An 18,762-nucleotide genomic window follows, 5' to 3' on the forward strand; every position below is an offset into this window, starting at 1 on the left:
GTTTGAATTCAATATATCAATCAAGATACTGCCAAACTCTGCTGGTGTGAGCAGTTGTCATCTGTCCCAGTTAGCACCTTTACAACATCCGGGCATTAGCATGGGGGCTTCTGTCTGCCAGGGCACCAGCTAGAAGTGGGTGGCTACCAACATTTGAGACAGTTAACCATCAGTGTACATTGAAAAAAATACGTTTGTTTAATGAACTAGTGTTTCTGGTGCTGACTATTGCGGGTAATATTTAATCATAATATTAAAAGAAGATAAGATTTTTATTTATATAGCACTTCAAAACAATGCTACAAAATGCTTTACATTAGGCAAACAGCAAATCAATCATATTACCAAAACATCCCAGATAATATTTTAGAAAGGTTTTCTCGAAAAAGTATGTTTTGATGTCCTTTTATCAGTGTCTGTCTGGATAAAATGATCAAGTAAGCAAACAAGAAAGGCTTTCTGGAAGAAATAGGTTATGATCTACTGCAACCAGTATTAATAAAATAGGTAAAATGAACAAACCTGGCATTTTAGGATGGAACTTAAAAAAAATGGCAATGGCTCTCAGTGTAACTTCCAATGACAAGTCATTCCAGAGGTCTTTCGTTCTGAGGCCTGACTGCAAAGCGCTCTTTCCATTTATGTTTTTCGGCTGGTGTCTGTAACAGGGACGATCTCACGCCATTCAAATGTTCATACCGGATCAGAAGTTCTACGATTTAATCGGGAGCCAAGCTATGTGGTACCCTAAATTTTACCATCAGCAATATCAACATCAAACCTAAAAAAACCCAGGGAGCCAATGGAATGTGGCTAAAATATGAGTAATATGATTGATATTGTTTTAAAAATATTAAGCAGTTGATTTAGATTTTATTGTTTTTTGTGGACTTCAACTACTGAACCCCTAACATATCAGAAATTTAAATTTAAGAATTTTCAAAATGACTTGGGCTATGTCCACTGCTATAGTTTATAGCTTTCAATGAATATGCCAATAAATACATGCTGGTGGCTAACAGCCAAAGAGGCGGTCATCAGACACAAAAGCTGGTTCGACTTGGGTCAAAGTACATTTCAACTAGCTGGCAGGATGCTACAATGAATACATGCCAACTCACATTCCTGTTAGATTAGTAATGTGAATGGTGTAATTTCATCTGTTACATTTCAATCATGAAGAAGAATTTTAAATAGCTTCTCCATGATAACTCTTGAGAGTTTTTAAATCCTTCCTCATATTAGTCAGTGATTTGGTTCCTCTAAAACCTTCATTCTAATGGATCTGGTATATTTGTGGAATAATGTAGTCATCAGACCACCGACAAGCTAATTAACATGTACCGTTTGAATTCAGTGCAGTTTTTCGTATTAATATACAAGCATATTTTCAGGATTATACTACTAGGATTTTAAATGATTGTCATCTTTGAACATCTATTGTTACACAATGTCTCAATATTGTGTAACATTCCATTGATTCGTGAGCCAGATTAAGTAATTTGCGAGTGCAAACTTTGTAATAATCCATGCATGTAAATAATTCCTTTGAGAGCCGGATTTTTCCGGTGCACAAATAAGACACTTGCTGAGCACTGTAGGAAGCACAAAACATCTGCTGAAAGTAAAACTGGAGACTGATTAAGGTCTGAGCTCTATATTAGGGTGATCATGTATTTTCTTATTTGGAGCAGTTTGAATATGCACTTCTATTTTACATCATACTTTGGGCCTGCTGGGAAGCACTTGGGAGAAAACTGTCAGTTTGCTAGCTTGACTGTAACGTCAGGTGGACATGAGCTAGACCAGGCTATTCTGGAGGGAGAGGTTTTCATGCTAATTTATACTTTACTTATACCTTGCTATGAAAGTAGTCTGATTTAAGCCAGAAGTAAACCCGGTCCTACATTGCAGTCTTGCTTCATGAAACAGTTCTCAGGTCTGGCTTAGATCGTAATGATCCTGTGCGAGTGATGAGGAGGTGAAGAGGCCCCTTCTCTCTGCTGCTGCTCATTTGTAATAAACCTTGCTTTATCTTCCTCGCGGTTTCTCATCTCTGCTCCCCTCCTCTTCTTCCTCCTTCTACACTCGCAATAATTCTTTGTGCAGAACAAAAGGCCCTTGATCTGTCCCTGAGGGCCACGGAACGGGCTAATTCTGACTTGCCTTGCGTCTTTGTCAGAGCAAATAAAGAGTGTGTGTCTGTGTAGGAGTGTCTTACTGTTATACTGTGTGCGCTTAAGTCAATACGATCGTGTGTGCATGTGGTGTTTGTGTGCGTGTTTGTGTTGGGGATACATGTTGGGGGGAGGGGGGATGGGCGCCTCAGGTTTGGTACACAGGGTTTCCTACTTTGTCTGGCAGGGACTAGCCGGACAGGAGGAGGGGGGGAGGGGAGTTGAGAGGTTAACAGAAAAGGGGTGTGGCTAAAGTTACAGTCCCTCTCTCTCTCTCTCACTATCTCTCTCTCTCTCTCTCTCTCTCTCTCTCTCTCTCCCTCCTTGCCCTCATTGACAGGGTTTCCTGTGGCTGAGTGCAGGGGCGGAGTCCACAGAGATGGAGTGATATAGTCCCTCCCCTCCAGCTTGCAACAAATTACCCGCCTGAAATTGGGAATGTAGAATCTAGAGGCCACACACACACACACACACACACACACACACACGCATACGCACACGCACAAGCACACGCTTACACACAGATAGGTGCCTGTGGCTTAAATTATTTCATGTTTCTTCATGCCTTAATTAGTGTGAGAGTAGCATTATATCACTGTAAGACCATTAATAATCGCGTGGGTGGCGTTGCATTGTGGTGGAAGGAACAGTTGAAGTGCACAAAAACTAATTTCTTTTTTTAATTCAAGAATTCACACCAGAGAGCTCATAGGCCCAATATTCTCTCTGATGAATTGACGACCTTTTTAACTTTAACCAACTGTATCTTCATAAACTGCCTTTGTATTTCGTAATGAAGAAATACAAATCCCCCATGTAACTGCAGCCATGTTTTAAACAGTCTTTTTATTTTTTATGTTTTGGAACAACAATCGATCTATATGGTACTTAAGAAATAAAAAGGACGCAGACTACAGTATATGTATTACCAGGATATATTTGTTACTGTTGTTTTGATCTTTTTATGGGAAAAATCCCTATGTCATATTATTATAAATATATTTTTTCATCCCCATAATCGTATTGATCTGTGGGGAATTGATCCTCTCTTCCGTAAAGAAACATTGAGTCTTTCATTGTGGTTACTTTGTAAATATACATAATAAATTATGATTCTGTACAGGGGCAATATCTGAAATGTTCACATGTTACAATAATTAAATATGCTGAAGAAAGAGGTTTTGACCCTTTCACAACTGGTGGATAACTCCAGATTACTCTGACCAATGATCTGTTCAGAAAGTTTTTGTAAACCTGCTGGAGTTGAACTAAGAAGCTGCTTCACGTCCCATGGCCACTATATGAGCAGATTGTGTCAAAACCACCAAATACATTTTGAGCATCATTAATCTTAATATATTTTCCTGTCTACCTGGCACGCGAAGAAAACCAGTTTTAGATTTAAGCCTACAGGACATTTCCTGTGAATTAGATTATATGTATGATGGCTTTGTGTAACGTCATGCGATGATGTTTGTCTTTGTAGGAGAATTTGAAGAGGAGTCGAAGCAGCCAGTGCTGTCAACAGAACAACAGAAACACCAACTCAAGCACAGAGAGCTCTTCTTGTCTCGACAGTTTGAATCTCTACCTGCTACCCACATACGGTATGTGTTCACAGGAGCCTCTGACATTGCTGCACTTTGTTCTCAACCCTGACACCTACAATGCACAGCCGTTATGACATTGATAAGTTGTGTCCCAGCTTAGGTCATCCTATTTCCTTTCTAGGAAGAGTTGTCCCTCCTTTTTAAGTCAATAAAATGAAGTGCATTTATCTATACTGGCTGCAATATTGTAGAATTAAATATAATTTATTAAACCTAGTTTTTGTGGAAAGTCTTTTCATCATTGTCATCGGACATCCTGGTTTCTGAATGTCTCCTCACTGTCTCCTCAGAGGGAAATGTAATGTCACCCTCCTCAATGAAACAGATGTTTTGGTTGGCTACCTGGAGAAGGAGGTAAGAAAACATCCGTCACAAACTTATTCTTAGTTTGTCCTGCCACAATACAAATACAAAGACACTGTGGAAAAACTGGAAGAACACCATTGTTTGGCACGCAGCTGTAAAATGTTGTAATTTCTGTGCAGGATTGTTTCTTCTACTCGTTGGTGTTCGACCCTCTCCAGAAGACTCTGTTGGCAGATCAGGGCGAGATCCGTGTGGGCTCCAAGTACCAGGCAGAGATCCCTGACAAGCTCGCTGAGGGTGGGTGGAGAATGAAAGCAGACAAATGTTTCCTGAATTCAGTCAATACTTACACCCATAAAAAGACTAATGGGACCATAAACGGTACAGAGTGGATTTTCCTGAGTGTCCAGTAGATAATGTTGAAACAAGTTCCTCCTCTTTCAGGTGAATCCGATAACCGGATGCAGGAGAAGCTGGAGACCAAGGTGTGGGACCCCAACAACCAGCTCAAAGACCCCCAGATCGACCAGTTTCTGGTGGTGGCAAGGTAATGCTCCCTTGCGATCTGTCACCCAGTTGCTGCATCTTCATGTCTAGATCCTGTTGCCATGACAATGTATGAGTCTTCCATCACCACGGCAGATTACTTGAAAAAAATCCAAGATATCTAAAACTCAAAATATAAACATTTCACAGTTAATAACATGCAACATCATTTATGGGAGGATAACCTCAGATTTAAACATGTTTTATTATTTCACACATGAGTTTTTGGGTATATAAGCATTTCGGAGGATCAGGAGGTAGAGCGGGTTTGATCCCCGTCTCTCCCATTCCGAAGTGTCCTGGGACTGAACCCCAATGTATCCCTGACTGCTGTGCCAACAGTATATGACTGATGCGTGCGTGCGTGCGTGCGTGTGCGTGCGTGCGTGCGTGCGTGCGTGCGTGCGTGCGTGCGTGCGTGCGTGCGTGCGTGCGTGCGTGCGTGCGTGTGTGTGTGTGTGTCAAAACTGGACTCTAATGTGCTTTGAGTTTTCATCTAGACTATTAAAGTGCTTTATAAATACAGACCATTTACAAAAAATGCATTAAAATATGTATAACAGACAGTGCTTGATAGTATGGTGCATCACGTTTGTATAAATAAAATCTATAGTGTAAATTTTGGAAGGGGTCACCCAGCTGTCCACCATTTGTTCCACCCCGGCTAGTGATCTTTTACTCAACATTCAGCAGTATACACATAACTGTTGAAACAGTAGTGGTCTTTCCCTGTTCCAATTGTAGTGAAGACAGATCAGTGATTATAACCAGTATTTCTTTGTTTCAGAGCTGTGGGGACGTTTGCTCGGGCCCTGGACTGCAGCAGCTCCATCCGCCAGCCCAGCCTCCATATGAGTGCAGCAGCAGCCTCCAGAGACATCACACTGGTGAGACCCTATTGAAAGTATTTAAAAATAATAATAATATTATTTATTTATACAGCAGGAATAGGCGACAGGAAAAACATCCTATTCATCGTTTGTTACGTTTTATTTGAAATTCCTGTGACCCATATCTTGTGTCCTTTCTGTAAAGTTAACAACAAGAAAGTCCATAAAATAACAGAGTCAAAACTAGTTAATTGACAACATTTGTACATCGTGTAAAATTATACAAATAAAGGCTGGATAAAAAAACAGGAACAGCAGGGTTGTTCCTGTGCCCCAGATCGCCCAAAAGCCCCAGGTCCATTCTCTCTTAATTGGATGCATAGAATTTGATTAATAGTAATTTTCTCATATTGTTTTTTTTCACCTCCTAAATAATGAATACCGCAAAATCTTCAATCATATTTATAATCGTAATATGTTATCCTGCATGGTGAAGTATACTGTATATTGACAGGTGGTTATTTCTGACAGTTTTGTTTAGGTCTGTGTATTTGACAGTCAAGAAAAAAGCTAACTAGAAACGTTGTTTGTCGCTGAAGTGTTTGTCCGAGAGTCTGTACTGGCTCACTGCAGTAATGCATCTTAATTGGTGATGGGTTACATGGAGCGCTCACACTTTTCTCTCTCACTGATCATTTTACATGTAAATCCAGCTGAAATCCCAGCACTGCCGTCGCCTGCCACTTATATGTCTGGTGATTTTGTCATTACATTGTATTAATAAAATCAGGATTGTATCAGAGCCAGAACAGCAGTTGTAATTGGCTGTTGAGTGACTGTTGGTTCACATGTTATCTCAATGGGCCACATCAAAGTCGCCGTTTCATACATGAGAAATAATGTCTTGGATGCTAAAGCTCATATGTTGTCTATGACCTTTCTCTGTTCTTAGTTCCATGCAATGGACACGCTGCAGAAGAACAGCTATGACCTGGCCAAAGCCATGTCCACCCTCGTCCCTCAGGGAGGTCCAGTGCTCTGCCGTGATGAGATGGAGGAATGGAGCGCCTCAGAGGCCATGTTGTTTGAGGAGGCTCTGGAGAAATACGGGAAAGACTTCAACGACATTCGTCAGGACTTTGTAAGCTCTCCCACTCTAATGTCTCTTACACCATAGATGTGGAAACTTCTATGGTGTAGCACTTAAATAGTGCTAATAAATCCTGTAAACGTCAGCAATGTGAACTTAATTGAGTTGTATTGTACACATTCTTTATGTACAACTTGAGCTCAATAGATGTTTTTATTCCTCAGTTACCCTGGAAGTCTCTAGCCAGTGTGGTCCAGTTCTATTACATGTGGAAGACTACGGACCGCTACATCCAACAGGTAGGCCCTCACCCATCCTTAAAATACCAAGTATCACTGTTTGATTTGGTTTTTAAAATATCTCTCTCAAGCTCCTCAAAAACCCCAAATGTTGTCTCTCAATCAGAAACGACTAAAGGCAGCAGAGGCAGATAGCAAGCTGAAGCAGGTGTACATCCCCACCTAGTGAGTATTACTGTCAACTGCTACACCAAACATCTACCTTGACTTAAAACTGCTGTCAAAATAACCTTCTGTCCTCCCCATTTCTTAACCAGCACCAAACCCAACCCCAACCAGATCATGGCTCCTGGAAGCAAGCCTGGTATGAACGGGGCCACTGGCTTTCAGAAAGGACTCAGCTGTGAGAGCTGCCACAGTAAGTACACACAGGATGAGAGATCTGAAATAAAATTAAAAAAATAAAATACTTATTCTAGAACAACACTTATCAATTTCCTCTTAATAGAAGAAAACAATTATTAGATTTTACTTTGAAAATATTGTTCATTCTATTTATTTTGTAGCGACACACAATAAATCATATCGCTGTACTGCTAAACTTTTATTGTCAGTTGTTAAAGATTTGTGCTTTGAGTCCAAGTTTTGATCAGACAAAATGAATGTTCACATCCTGGTATAACTAATGCAGACAAGTACATTTCAAAATCAACAGTACACGGACATGGTGTTTAAAGTACAATCATTGGGTGTTTTTTTAAATCGCCTTAGTTCCAAGTGTACAGTGTTGGAATAAGACGGTTGGAGTTCCACACAATGAAGTTGCAGACTTATTTTTGCCCACTCCATCTATAAACCAGCGCAACTTAAAAAAATACTTAGTTACTACATCTAGAGATGCCCCCCTAACTAAAACTGCCCTGTCTCTAACCCAGCGGCCCAGTCTGCTCAGTGGTATGCTTGGGGGCCTCCCAACATGCAGTGCAGACTATGCGCCTCCTGCTGGATCTACTGGAAGAAGTATGGGGGCCTGAAGACCCCAACACAGCTAGAGGGCGCTGCCAGGGGTGGCTCTGTAAGTCTCTTTTTTTCAGATCTGACCTTAGATGTTTGATATTGGTTAAAAACATTAAAAAAAATAAACTATGCACTCTGAATGCCTATTGGTCGCTCTCTTCTCCTTCTCTGTCCAGGAGTCAGGCCCCCGTGGTCACATGACACGCCAGGAGGTCCAGGGCCTGTCACCGTTCACCCGCAATGAGGGTCGAGCTAAGCTGCTGGCTAAAAACCGCCAGACGTTCATCCTGCAGACCACCAAGCTGACCCGCATCGCTCGGCGGGTGTGTGAGGACATCTTGCAGCCTCGCCGTGCTGCACGGCGACCCTACGCCTCCATCAACTCCAACGCGGTCAAGGCCGAGTGTATGTGCACACAGATTCTCACTTGTTTCCTGATGCAATGTCTTTAGTTAATTCCAAGTCTAAATGTACTGTAGGTCAGTGAGTGACTGGACATGTGTGTTTGTTCAGGTATGATCAGGCTACCCAAAGCCACAAAAACACCTCTAAAGACCAAGGTGGTGCCTCGACCGTCACTGGCCACTATAGTGAAGGATTTAGGTAAGCCCACGTCATGAGACCACCACTCCTTTCTGCTACCCTTTAAATCGAAACAGCTGCTCCTGCCTTAACTGTCCTCTAGTCTGATTAATTGTTTTTGTGTCTCTGTAGCTATCTCGGCTCCTCTGAAACTGAAGGCATCCAGAGGACCCCCGACACCCATCAACAGGAACCAGGCCAGCCAGCCTAGAGTGGGCCAAAGCCTCCTGGGAAAGAGGGGCTTTGACAGCGTCAGTATTTCTCATAGACCCCAGCATGGGTGGCTTATCTTTAGATATGATGTGCTACAGTAGAACACCCTAACAACAACTTAACTGTGACTGTTGACATTCAACTTCAACATTCAACTGCAACATTCAACTGCACATTTTCCTCTGCAATTTAATGTGTTTAAACCTGGCCATATCATTCTAACATCTTCCTCAGCCTATCTTTTGTCATTTTCACTTAAGTATCTTTACTTACTTGCTGTTTGTTGCTCAAATGAACAACAGAAGTGATTAATTATTCTTGTGTTTCATTGGTTCACAGGCTACAGGAGTGCCCTACCCAGCCAATGGGAGGCCGTATACGTCAGGTATGAGGACCACCTCCCAGTCGGTCATCAAGCGGCAGAAGGTCAGCCAGGGCGAAGCTCCCAACCCTGTGGTGTTTGTGGCTACAAAGGACACTAGGTACATTTGCTGTCTCTGGCGGTAGCATAAACTGCGCTGCACCTGCCATCAGTCTATATACACTGACTGTGTTTGCATCGGTGACACTGAATTCAATTGTTGTAGTTTGATGTGATATAGACCACCACCTTTTACTCTGGAACGAGCAAACAGACACCAGAGAAATTGTAAATAAGTTGACCAGAAACAGGAAGACACCAGCGTAGAAACTCAATGTCACGAAACAGCAAGACTCACATTCACGTTAACTGCCTGCGTGCCTGCAGTGTAGCTTTGACGCAGAAGCATGAATTAGGCTTTGCCACCCATCTCTGCACAGCCAGCAGACATTTAGTTTGTTTAGCTTTTTTTAGCATTCAGACTGGAAGCAGAGGAAACATCTAACCTGACTCACTAAGAAATAAGTTGTTTGAAATTTGTCTGATTTGTCCAGAATGTTTTAAGAGCTGGAAAATCTGGTCTATTCCAACTTTTGTTCTACTTTTCTTTAGCTATGTCCATTATCATCCATCAGTAACGATAACACTTTACGCATCAACATAAATTACAGACATCAGTGATCACAGTGACATCACTAATAATTATTCCAGCAGGCCGAGAAAGACAAGCAATTGGGTCATAACATGTAACAGCAACAACAGCAGGTCAACCATCATGCAAACAGTTTGTTTCATGAAAAACGAATGATCCAAAATAAGTATGCTGCTTCTTGAGTTCACTTAAGCATAGACATGCTGTTCTACTACTGTGCCACGGTAATTGGTTATTTAATGTACACAAAGTATATGAACGCATGCACACCCAAATAATAAGCACTAGGGTCTGGACAGAAGCAACGGAAACCAGAAGATAATAAATGTCTACACACCAGTGGAGGCTCCCACCAACTTTTGAACTACCTCCCCATGTATCCAACTTTCATGTATAGACCATGATGTGTTCTCCTGCTGGTTTCTTTCACCCAGGGCTCTGAGGAAACATCTGACCCAGTCAGAGATGCGTCGGGCAGCAAGAAAACCTCATCTGCTGGTCCGGATCAAGCTGCCGCCACCCCCTCGTTCCCTGGCCATGCCCCTGCTCCCCTCCAGCACCAGCGAACCCATTGTCCTGGAGGACTGAAGGGGATGATGGAAGGGGCAGGGGTCTTTTAACAGGACACAGGGGTCGGGAGGGAGGGAGGGAGGGAGTTGGGGAGGGTCTGTGCTCAGGCTGTCAAGACAGGCAGCACAGTACGCCATACCAGTAGTTTTTTTATTTTCCCTCTTTTCAGTGTCATTTTTCTGTAGTCCTCTGTTACTTCCCAAAAGTTGATGTGACACACAGACACACATATACACAAACACACACACACACACAAACACACAAGCGCTTACGTGACTGTACATTTCCATCATAATAAACAAATGGACACACATCCCCTCACTAGAACTCACTCAATACCTTGGGCTTTGTAGTATTTTATTCCAAATCCTGATGAATTACTTTTCTCCGCTTTTAAATGCCGCCTGTTTTTTTTAATGTGTAATTTAAATCATATTTCTCGACAATGGTGATGAAGCACACTGTTTTTCCTCCCATGTTGCTATCTTTGTGTAAATATATGCATCATTGAAGGGGTGTGTGCCCACTGTGTGTGAGGAGAATGTGTGGGAGGATGTCAATGGGAGACTCAGTGTGGGACAGCTGTAACAGGCAGGAGATCGAATCTGATCTTAGTTGTAGATTTCACTCGTATGAACTGACAACTGCCAGTCGTAGGCTGTGCTCAGGCTCTTTTGTCAGGTTGACAGAGCAGACTTCTGCGTTCGATCCATCTGCTAACATTTAAGTTTTTAATGAGCCTGTAACTCATCAGCTCTTCCCATCATCCGTCAGGAGCCTGTTGCTGGTGTTCAAACAGCTCCGGCCTCACCCCACTGGTTCATCCCACCTGCAAGTCCTTCGGTGTCAAAAATATTGAGTGGGCACAAAACAAGTTGAGAAGTGTGAAAGTCTAGGTTTGAGAGTTTGTAGTGGCACGTGTGTGTACAGAACACAGCTGTAGAGAAAGTGAGGACAGAATGTAGAGTCTATTACATGTTATGAGTTGGCAGGAGATAGTGACAGTATTTTAACAGCAGGAGCTTCTTTGCTCAAAGCTTGAAGCTCCACTCAGACAGTGTTGTGGAAGTAGTGCCAGTGTCAGGACTGCAACTCGCCGTCATTTTCATTATCGATGATTCTGCTAATTGATTTTACCGCTGATCAAGTTATCGATCAGGTTATTTCAACAGATGGTCCTAACAGCCACACTTCCTGTCAATGTTAACCAGTGATGACATGAAGCATCTAAACCGACAGGTGGAAAATTAGAGCCAGTGGAATGAGAATGCACAAACTGTGGTGGTTGTTGTGATTTACTTTTTATTTTACTGAGTCGTGATTTTACCAATGTGGTTTTTCTACTGTTTGTAGAGCCTGATGTTAATCCTGGCTCAAATTTGTTTGGTGCTCACTTGATAGTTTTGTGGCTAATAATCTTCCATACTTGTGTGACCCTTCACAAGGCATCACAGTGGTCATTTTGAAAGAAGGTGAACATCTCCTGTCACTCGATTGCCAGGCCTTTGGAGCCACTTTTAGACAGTTTGGAGAGAGAAGTACCCTGACTCCTGTTCTCTTCGCCTCACCCTGAGGAGTCTGAACAGCCAGTCTGGAATCCTCGTCTGTAGGAGTGAAGCGTGGTGTGTTTAATGACATTCAGATGATTGTGGTTACCTTGAATTTGCACGAGTTACTGTGTGACCTGCGATGCTGAGAGAACACGTTTGGCTTTGAGGTACTATGTTTGAGTCCAAAGTGAAGCCATAATGTTGGAAAAAGGTTGATGTTCTCACCCTGAGCTAATGTTGGACTTTAGCCACAGCATTTCTGAAAATGTAGTGTTTTAATTGGTTTGAATGAAACCGTCGCAGTTATGTTACTGACCAGTTGATGAAAGTCTGTTAATAAAGCGCAATATGTAAATGTTTGGAAGACAATTAGGGCCAAAAATTTGTTCTTAAAAAATTATTTAAAAAAAAAGCAGAGTGAGTCTGAGATTGAATGCGTACTTTTTCTCCAGATATTAATTAATTGATTCAGAATTTGTTTTCCCCCATGGCCTTAATCTTCTGTAAATGTTTGATGATGCGAAGCAGAAGTGATGTTTCTGATTGTGATTGGGTATGATGATGAAAGAAGCTGTCAACTTGTGCTTTAATTTGCTTTGTTTGTTTTAGTTCCCCCTGTCTGTACCATTATGAAAGGGTAAATACTAAAAGTAAGATGTTAATTGGATAATTATAACTCCTTTGGGTTCCTTAGCCTCAAAACAGCGAGGGGCTACTCTGGTTTTATAAGCAAGTCTGGTCCCAATGTGGGCTTTGTAATATTTCTCCCCCCAAAAAAAGAACTGAAGTGTTGACTCTGTAGCAAATACTAATCATTGTAAAGAAAAGTTGAAAACTGGCATATTTGAAACTTTTTTTACAGCTAAAATGTGTATTTCTCAATTATTGTGGAGATGGCTCTAATTGGCTACTGTACATGTGAAACATTGCTCTCCTTCATTGGGTGGGGGGTGGGGGCTGGTCATTTGAACCTAGGGCAACATTCAAAAGGGACAGGGTGTGGATTTTTGTATGGCGGAGAGACAAACATGTTAAAATTAAAAGTTTTTCTCAAGTGTTTTTTATTCCAATGTCTCTGTATCCTTTAATGTATCTTGATAAGAAAAGAAATAAAGATTTTTTTTTTCTTTGTGGTCACATGACGGCTGCTTCTTGACTGAGTGTTAATGGTTCATCAGCTGCTGCTGTAAGGAAACCCTAGTTTAACAGAGATGGGTGTCAACGTGCACTACTTCTTTAGTGTGTGTCCTTTTTAATCTGTGTCAATATGGTAAATACTGACACAATACTAATAAATTTGATGTGTTTTGTTTTTTCTACTAGAAATCAATGACAAACCTAAGTATTCTTGACTGCAGTCATCACTTAATTAACTAAATGAAAGACCTGTCTATTTGTATATTAGAGTACATTAAGGGCTTTTAATTAATAAATAAGTTTATTGTAAATATTTGACTGAGGTTAATTTCCAGATGTCTGTGATATATACTATACTGAAGACAACCACTAGGGGACGGCCGAGGTATTTGGGCCTCACTACCTGGAGCTGTCGTGTTGTTCATCTATGACAGTGGAGAAAACAACTAAAACCCATTTTGTTTTTCTTAGTTTCCTTATATCAAATACAAATATTGAATCAAATGTCATATCACATTTGAAGAACTGGGTTAAAACTGCTGACAGCATGGACATAAACAAACACTTTCATTAAAAAAGATTAACACTAACATGAACAGCAAGGCAGGTATATATTTTTTCCCCTAACAGTTCTGATAAAAAAAAATATTACAACAAACATTATACAAGAAAACATATTAGGTAAATAAATAAATGATAATTGGATAAAGAAGTTACTTATAAGCCTATAGGGGGAATTTGGGTAATGTGCAATTTTGACTGCAACTTATTTTGATTTCTAATTTACTCATTTGATCAACATATCATACCTTTCTGTAATCATTCAAATGTTTTCTAACCAAACCAGAATGAAGAATAGAGACATCATACTCAGAGGAGACATGGCACATTATTTTGTGTACTTTGTTCCTGCATTTGGTAATATGGGACACTTGTATTAGTCTCTAAAGAAATAGCCTAAATCACCTTTCTGTATGCATGTTAAGCTCAATATTGTCCATTTTTAAAAACATTACGCTAAAAGAATAAAGTTGAATAGAAAATGGATAGGATTCATAGAAATGTTATTATTTTCATATTGACACAAAATGTATTTCATAAAGAACCCTATCCTTAGTAAAGAAACTGTAAATTAATTAAAAACATTCTATTAAAGGTGTAAGACAAAAAGAGTGCAAACTAGCAATCTAGTTAATCTTAGACAGCAGATACAATAGTATTCTAGCAGAGAAGCGTATTCGAAGAAAATACTTTAAAGAATATACTTAGCCTAAATCCAAGCAGTCCAGTAGTATGAAGTATGAAACCCCAGAAGTTCAGTGCACACTAAATTCATATTCACCCCATTTAGAGAATTTAAATGACTCTAACAGATTACCCAAAACTTGTTGTCACACATTATCAATCAGATTTGAATGTAAATGAAAAAGAGTAAGAATAAAGAACTAAAACACTTTATTTTAGATTTGAATAAATGGTTATATTTCCTTAAGTTGTATTGGAATTGTCTGCAGCTGTTTACCCCTGAGACTCCTAAAGTTCACTCAAACACTTCACCCACCCCTCCATCGGAATAGTGGTGAGAAGATAATTAATGTATTTCAATTTCGGGGTGAACTCTCCCTTTAACAATCATCTTGTCAGAATCCTACCCCGTCATGCAATTCCATATTGGGGACTATAGTCTACACTAAAAGTCTAGACTACGTTTTGTTAAAGCAGAGAATAATCCTGTTTTCCCAGATTACCTGAATTCATCCTTAATAACTGATACTTATCACTTGTCACTCACGCACGTGATTGGTCGCCGGACACCGCCCGCCCCTCCGACGTCACCTCGCGCACACCTGATGCTCGTTGGGAGCGGAGCGCGGGAGCCGGGGCCGGGTTTAAAAGCCGAGCGGAGCCGGAGACACACCGCTGAAGAGTCTGGAGCAGAGCGGAGGATAAGAAGCGCCATCTATCCCCCAACACACGCACGGTGACTGACACTCAGCGGCTGCCTCTGTACTCAGGACCGGTCCCCCAGACTCTCAACCGCCGCAAGCTACTCCCACCTGTCTGCAGCCATGCTCGAGGTAAATCCCGCAGACCTGCAGCAAGTCCTTCAGCCACTGCTGGTTCAAAATGCTCATACCTGTTTACTGTGAGTGAAGGTGCTCTGCACAAGGGAGGCTGACATGGGTTACTCTAACTTTGAACTAATTGGTAGATTTACATTTTTTTTCGATTTAGCAAGTGTTACCACATAATGGATGTTAAAACCCCCAAAATGTGTACATTTAAAGTTGGATACTGTACTGAATAAGCTGTGGATGAAGGCTAAACAATTATTTATAAATGATGTGTTCCTGGAATTTGCTTGTGCACTGAATGTTCTATGTGGCTCAAATGATGATCTTGATACAAGGCCTGGCCCAAACTAAAACTTGTATCTGTTCCTCCTCAGACCAGTAGTGATGACCTGTTCCTGCCCACCTGCCAAGATGAGGTGCTGGTGGACAACCTGCTTGCCAGTGAGGACTTGGATGGGGACGAAGCAGGCCTCTCCCTGGCCAAGGCCCTGCTTCCGCTGGTCGAGTGTGCCTCCACTTCCCCCATCCCCTGGGTCTGCTCCACCCGCTACAAGACAGAGCTCTGCACCAGCTACTCCACTACTGGCTCCTGCAAGTACGCCGAGCGCTGCCAGTTTGCCCACGGCCTCCCCGAGCTCCACGTTCCCTTCCGCCACCCGAAGTACAAGACTGAATTATGTCGCAGCTACCACACGACTGGCTACTGCTACTATGGCAGCCGCTGTCTGTTTGTCCACAACTCCACTGAGCAGCGCCCTGTCCTACGCCGCCGCAGGAACATCCCATGCCGCACCTTCTGCTCCTTTGGCATCTGTCCCTTCGGCACTCGCTGTAACTTCCTGCACATTGAGGGAGAACAGGCTGGTGATGTCAGCAGTGGCCTGAAGACTCCTGATTGTCTGAAGACTCCTGATATTTTTATGAAGACTCTTGATGTTTTTGTCAAGACTCCTGATGTTTTTGTGAAGACTCCCTCTGCTCTCAGCCCCAAACTCCAACCACAGACCAAGGAGTGGAAGCCTCGAGGAGCTCTGTGCCGTACCTTCAGCTCCTTCGGTTTCTGCTTGTATGGTACACGCTGCCGCTTCCAGCACGGCCTCCCCAACAAGACCAAAACCTTGGACCAGAGTCCAGGAGGATCCCTATACACCAATCCATCTGTTTGCAGCTCAGGTTTACCTTCCCCCTCTTTTTTTAGTTCCACCCCAAACTCTTCAAGCACCTCGTCTCCTCCATCAACCTCTCCTCTCACCACCCCGCCTGCAGAGGCCATAGCCCACAATGCCTTCACCTTCTCCAGCCAGCACCTGAGTGACCTGCTGCTGCCATTGGCTCTTCACCTGCAGCAGCTGGAGACTAGCAAGGCCCAGCAGATATGGGACAACAGGGCCGTTTAGGTGGTGGTGGTTGGAATCCGCATCAGCCCCGCACTCCCCAGCTCAATGAAATATTTTTAATCTTTATTTTTTTTATCCCTTGTTCCATGGGCAATTTCTTAAGTTGTGGGCGTTTGACTTGAGTGTATGTTAGCAGGTCAAGCAGGCCTTGAGCTGTTTAGTAGTAGATCAGAGGTATGGAATAGTTCCTGACCTCCTGTTTCAGGTTCAGCTATGAGTGTCATTAATCTTTTAACTATTGTACATACATAATTAATGAACTTGATAAATGAAATTTCTCACTTCAGCATTGTGAATAAACTATTTTAATCTCTAACTTGATGTGTTGTATTTGATATTGGTGCTGTATAAATGCATCGATACTAGAAAACGCTTGCTTGTGCAACAAAATTCCCGGAAGCAAGTGGTATTGATGGTTGTAGCAACAAATTTTATCTCAAGCTGGTTAATTCAAATGTGGATTACTGGGATTTCTAGAAGTTCTGTGCTCTTGGCAGTGAAGTTTCAACACTGCAGCAGTTTAGTCAACTTCACTTCTTGTTTCAACTATCTACTACTGTCGATACCCCTGGCCTGAACTCTAACAGTGGTTTCATAGGGTTTTGGGAGAACTTGACTGTCTCCACGGAGCACTAACCTCAACTGAGAACATCTTCAACGTTAATATTGAACATCACTAATGGCCTTGTACAAAATCGTCCGTTTGACGAAACGGGATGAGGGGTGCAGATGGCCTGATTACATTTTCATGCAAAAGTTTCAAAATAAAAGCTGAGGGAATAAAACTGAAATCTTGGCTGTGTCAATGAATCTTTAATATCAATAATATATATTGTGTATTGTATTCTCATTTAGCCATAAAATGTCTGGCACAGCACACATTCGTACTCTAATATATTAACATGGACCAAATGGTAAAGATGTTAAAGTGACCAGCAGAGGTCCTCAAATGCTAAATTATTTACATGGCCAAATTATAATAGATTGCCATTTTGCTTCTTGGGAAGTTGAGATTAAGTCTACATTGTGGGCAATTCACAGTAGTAATGCTCATACTTTGTCCACAACATAAAAGGGAGACCACAATCGGTAAGTGAACAATTAAATACCTATGATGTCCTCCATTCCAATCAAAATGAAATGCCTCTCTAAATGCTTTGTCTGCATTTTTGACATTTGCGGTAATTGATCGTTGCAGATTTATGCTTCGAGGAGGGAACCATCTACTGGTGTGTCGAGTTAGTAATTGCATGATTTATTTAAATAAAACCACAAAGGTTAGAGGGAAACAATTTAAAGATCTGTTAAGTCATTGATTTATAAAGGCCAAAATGGTTGGAAACCTCTGAATAAAATCTACAAATGGGAATTGTTTTAAGAACTGATTATATGATCCATTATGTAAAATCTTCATCTTAAAACTAAATAGTGAGTAAAGCGGTCAAATTTGGAGAAGAGTACATTTGACTTGGACTGGGCAAAGGGAAAAGGCAAGCCGGGGGTCATGGATGAGCATGTGGCCGTGGCAGAGGGTCTGTTTGGAGAAGAGGACAACCCTATTGTTACGACCTTCTGGGTGAAGACCGTGAAAAACAATTCAATTTAGTAGAATCCAGATCTGGAGTAACATGTGCCATGTATTTGTATTTTCCCTTTTCTAAGTTATGTGGACTGATCATGATTCCAGGATTCCAGATTATAATGTTCATGCAGTTTGACAATGAGAAGGACTTCTGCTCCCTGGAAAACATTTCACTGATCATGACATCAAGCAGGACTTCAGCAATATGACATTTATAAGAGGCAAGCAAACTGATGGCTGTTAGCTTCTCAGAAAAAGCGCCCATACTAACTGCGAAGCTGCAGACCTCAATAACCCCAATACAACAATAACCCCAAGCATTTGTCAGCCAGGTTCATCACTTTTTTGGGAAACATTTCCAGTGTCGTTTCTCTCTATTTGCAGCGCGTCTCTTTGATTTGCGTTGTGAGTTTTTGCAGCACATGTGTCCTCAAATTGATGAAATTGTTTGCCTAATTTGCAGGTGTTTTTTCTATTTGAATGTGTTTAATGAATTTGCAGTGCCTTGAGCTCTCTCGGACACCGTATTTGCCTCCTGGTACGTCACTGGTAGAATACGGAACAAGTTTTTCAGTGTTGCCAATGCGACTTTGTCGCTAAATCTGGCGACTTTCCATACCCTCATGGCGACTTTTTTTGTCAAAAGCTACTAGCGACAAATCTAGCGACTTTTTCTGGTGATATTGGAGACTTTCTGGTGTTTTGGAGACTGACGTGAAAGCACGTATCGTTCTGCAGTTACTGTCCTCAACGAGCAGCGGTTGCTGCCGTGAGCCCCTCCGTCCCAACGCACTCACAGGCGTTCAGTCTCCCAGTAGCCTGGAGTCC

General features: G+C 41.8%; 2 protein-coding genes across 2 annotated transcripts in view; both read left to right on the forward strand.

Annotated features, from left to right (window-relative positions):
* Positions 1 to 12,880, forward strand: part of mta2 (metastasis associated 1 family, member 2) — a 32,801-nt gene extending 19,921 nt beyond the window's left edge. Inside the window, exons 4-18 of the mRNA XM_053416309.1 lie at positions 3,664 to 3,784; positions 4,078 to 4,141; positions 4,273 to 4,390; positions 4,538 to 4,640; positions 5,427 to 5,526; positions 6,422 to 6,610; positions 6,784 to 6,858; positions 6,965 to 7,023; positions 7,116 to 7,216; positions 7,734 to 7,873; positions 7,992 to 8,220; positions 8,329 to 8,418; positions 8,530 to 8,648; positions 8,950 to 9,092; positions 10,058 to 12,880. Of these exons, the coding sequence (XP_053272284.1) occupies positions 3,664 to 3,784; positions 4,078 to 4,141; positions 4,273 to 4,390; positions 4,538 to 4,640; positions 5,427 to 5,526; positions 6,422 to 6,610; positions 6,784 to 6,858; positions 6,965 to 7,023; positions 7,116 to 7,216; positions 7,734 to 7,873; positions 7,992 to 8,220; positions 8,329 to 8,418; positions 8,530 to 8,648; positions 8,950 to 9,092; positions 10,058 to 10,211 (1,805 nt within the window). The 3' untranslated portion in view covers positions 10,212 to 12,880. The remainder of the gene's footprint in view (positions 1 to 3,663; positions 3,785 to 4,077; positions 4,142 to 4,272; positions 4,391 to 4,537; positions 4,641 to 5,426; positions 5,527 to 6,421; positions 6,611 to 6,783; positions 6,859 to 6,964; positions 7,024 to 7,115; positions 7,217 to 7,733; positions 7,874 to 7,991; positions 8,221 to 8,328; positions 8,419 to 8,529; positions 8,649 to 8,949; positions 9,093 to 10,057) is intronic.
* A 591-nt stretch (positions 12,881 to 13,471) lies between these two features.
* cth1 (cysteine three histidine 1) lies at positions 13,472 to 16,352 on the forward strand. The gene is made up of 4 exons (XM_053415956.1): positions 13,472 to 13,487; positions 14,896 to 15,026; positions 15,330 to 15,824; positions 15,924 to 16,352. Exons 1-4 carry the CDS (start codon positions 13,472 to 13,474, stop codon positions 16,350 to 16,352), a joined length of 1,071 nt encoding a protein of 356 aa, XP_053271931.1.
* The last annotated feature ends 2,410 nt before the right edge of the window (positions 16,353 to 18,762 follow it).

This window comes from Pleuronectes platessa, chromosome 23 (genome assembly GCF_947347685.1).
Source record: "Pleuronectes platessa chromosome 23, fPlePla1.1, whole genome shotgun sequence".
Classification (NCBI taxonomy): domain Eukaryota; kingdom Metazoa; phylum Chordata; class Actinopteri; order Pleuronectiformes; family Pleuronectidae; genus Pleuronectes; species Pleuronectes platessa.

What these genes read in the sequence shown, in the direction of transcription:
- cth1 (XM_053415956.1), top strand. An exon ending in AATGCTCATACCTGTTTACT is followed by an intron (nt 15,027 to 15,329) that starts GTGAGTGAAGGT and finishes GTTCCTCCTCAG; the next exon opens with ACCAGTAGTGATGACCTGTT. An exon ending in AGGGAGAACAGGCTGGTGAT is followed by an intron (nt 15,825 to 15,923) that starts GTCAGCAGTGGC and finishes GTTTTTGTGAAG; the next exon opens with ACTCCCTCTGCTCTCAGCCC.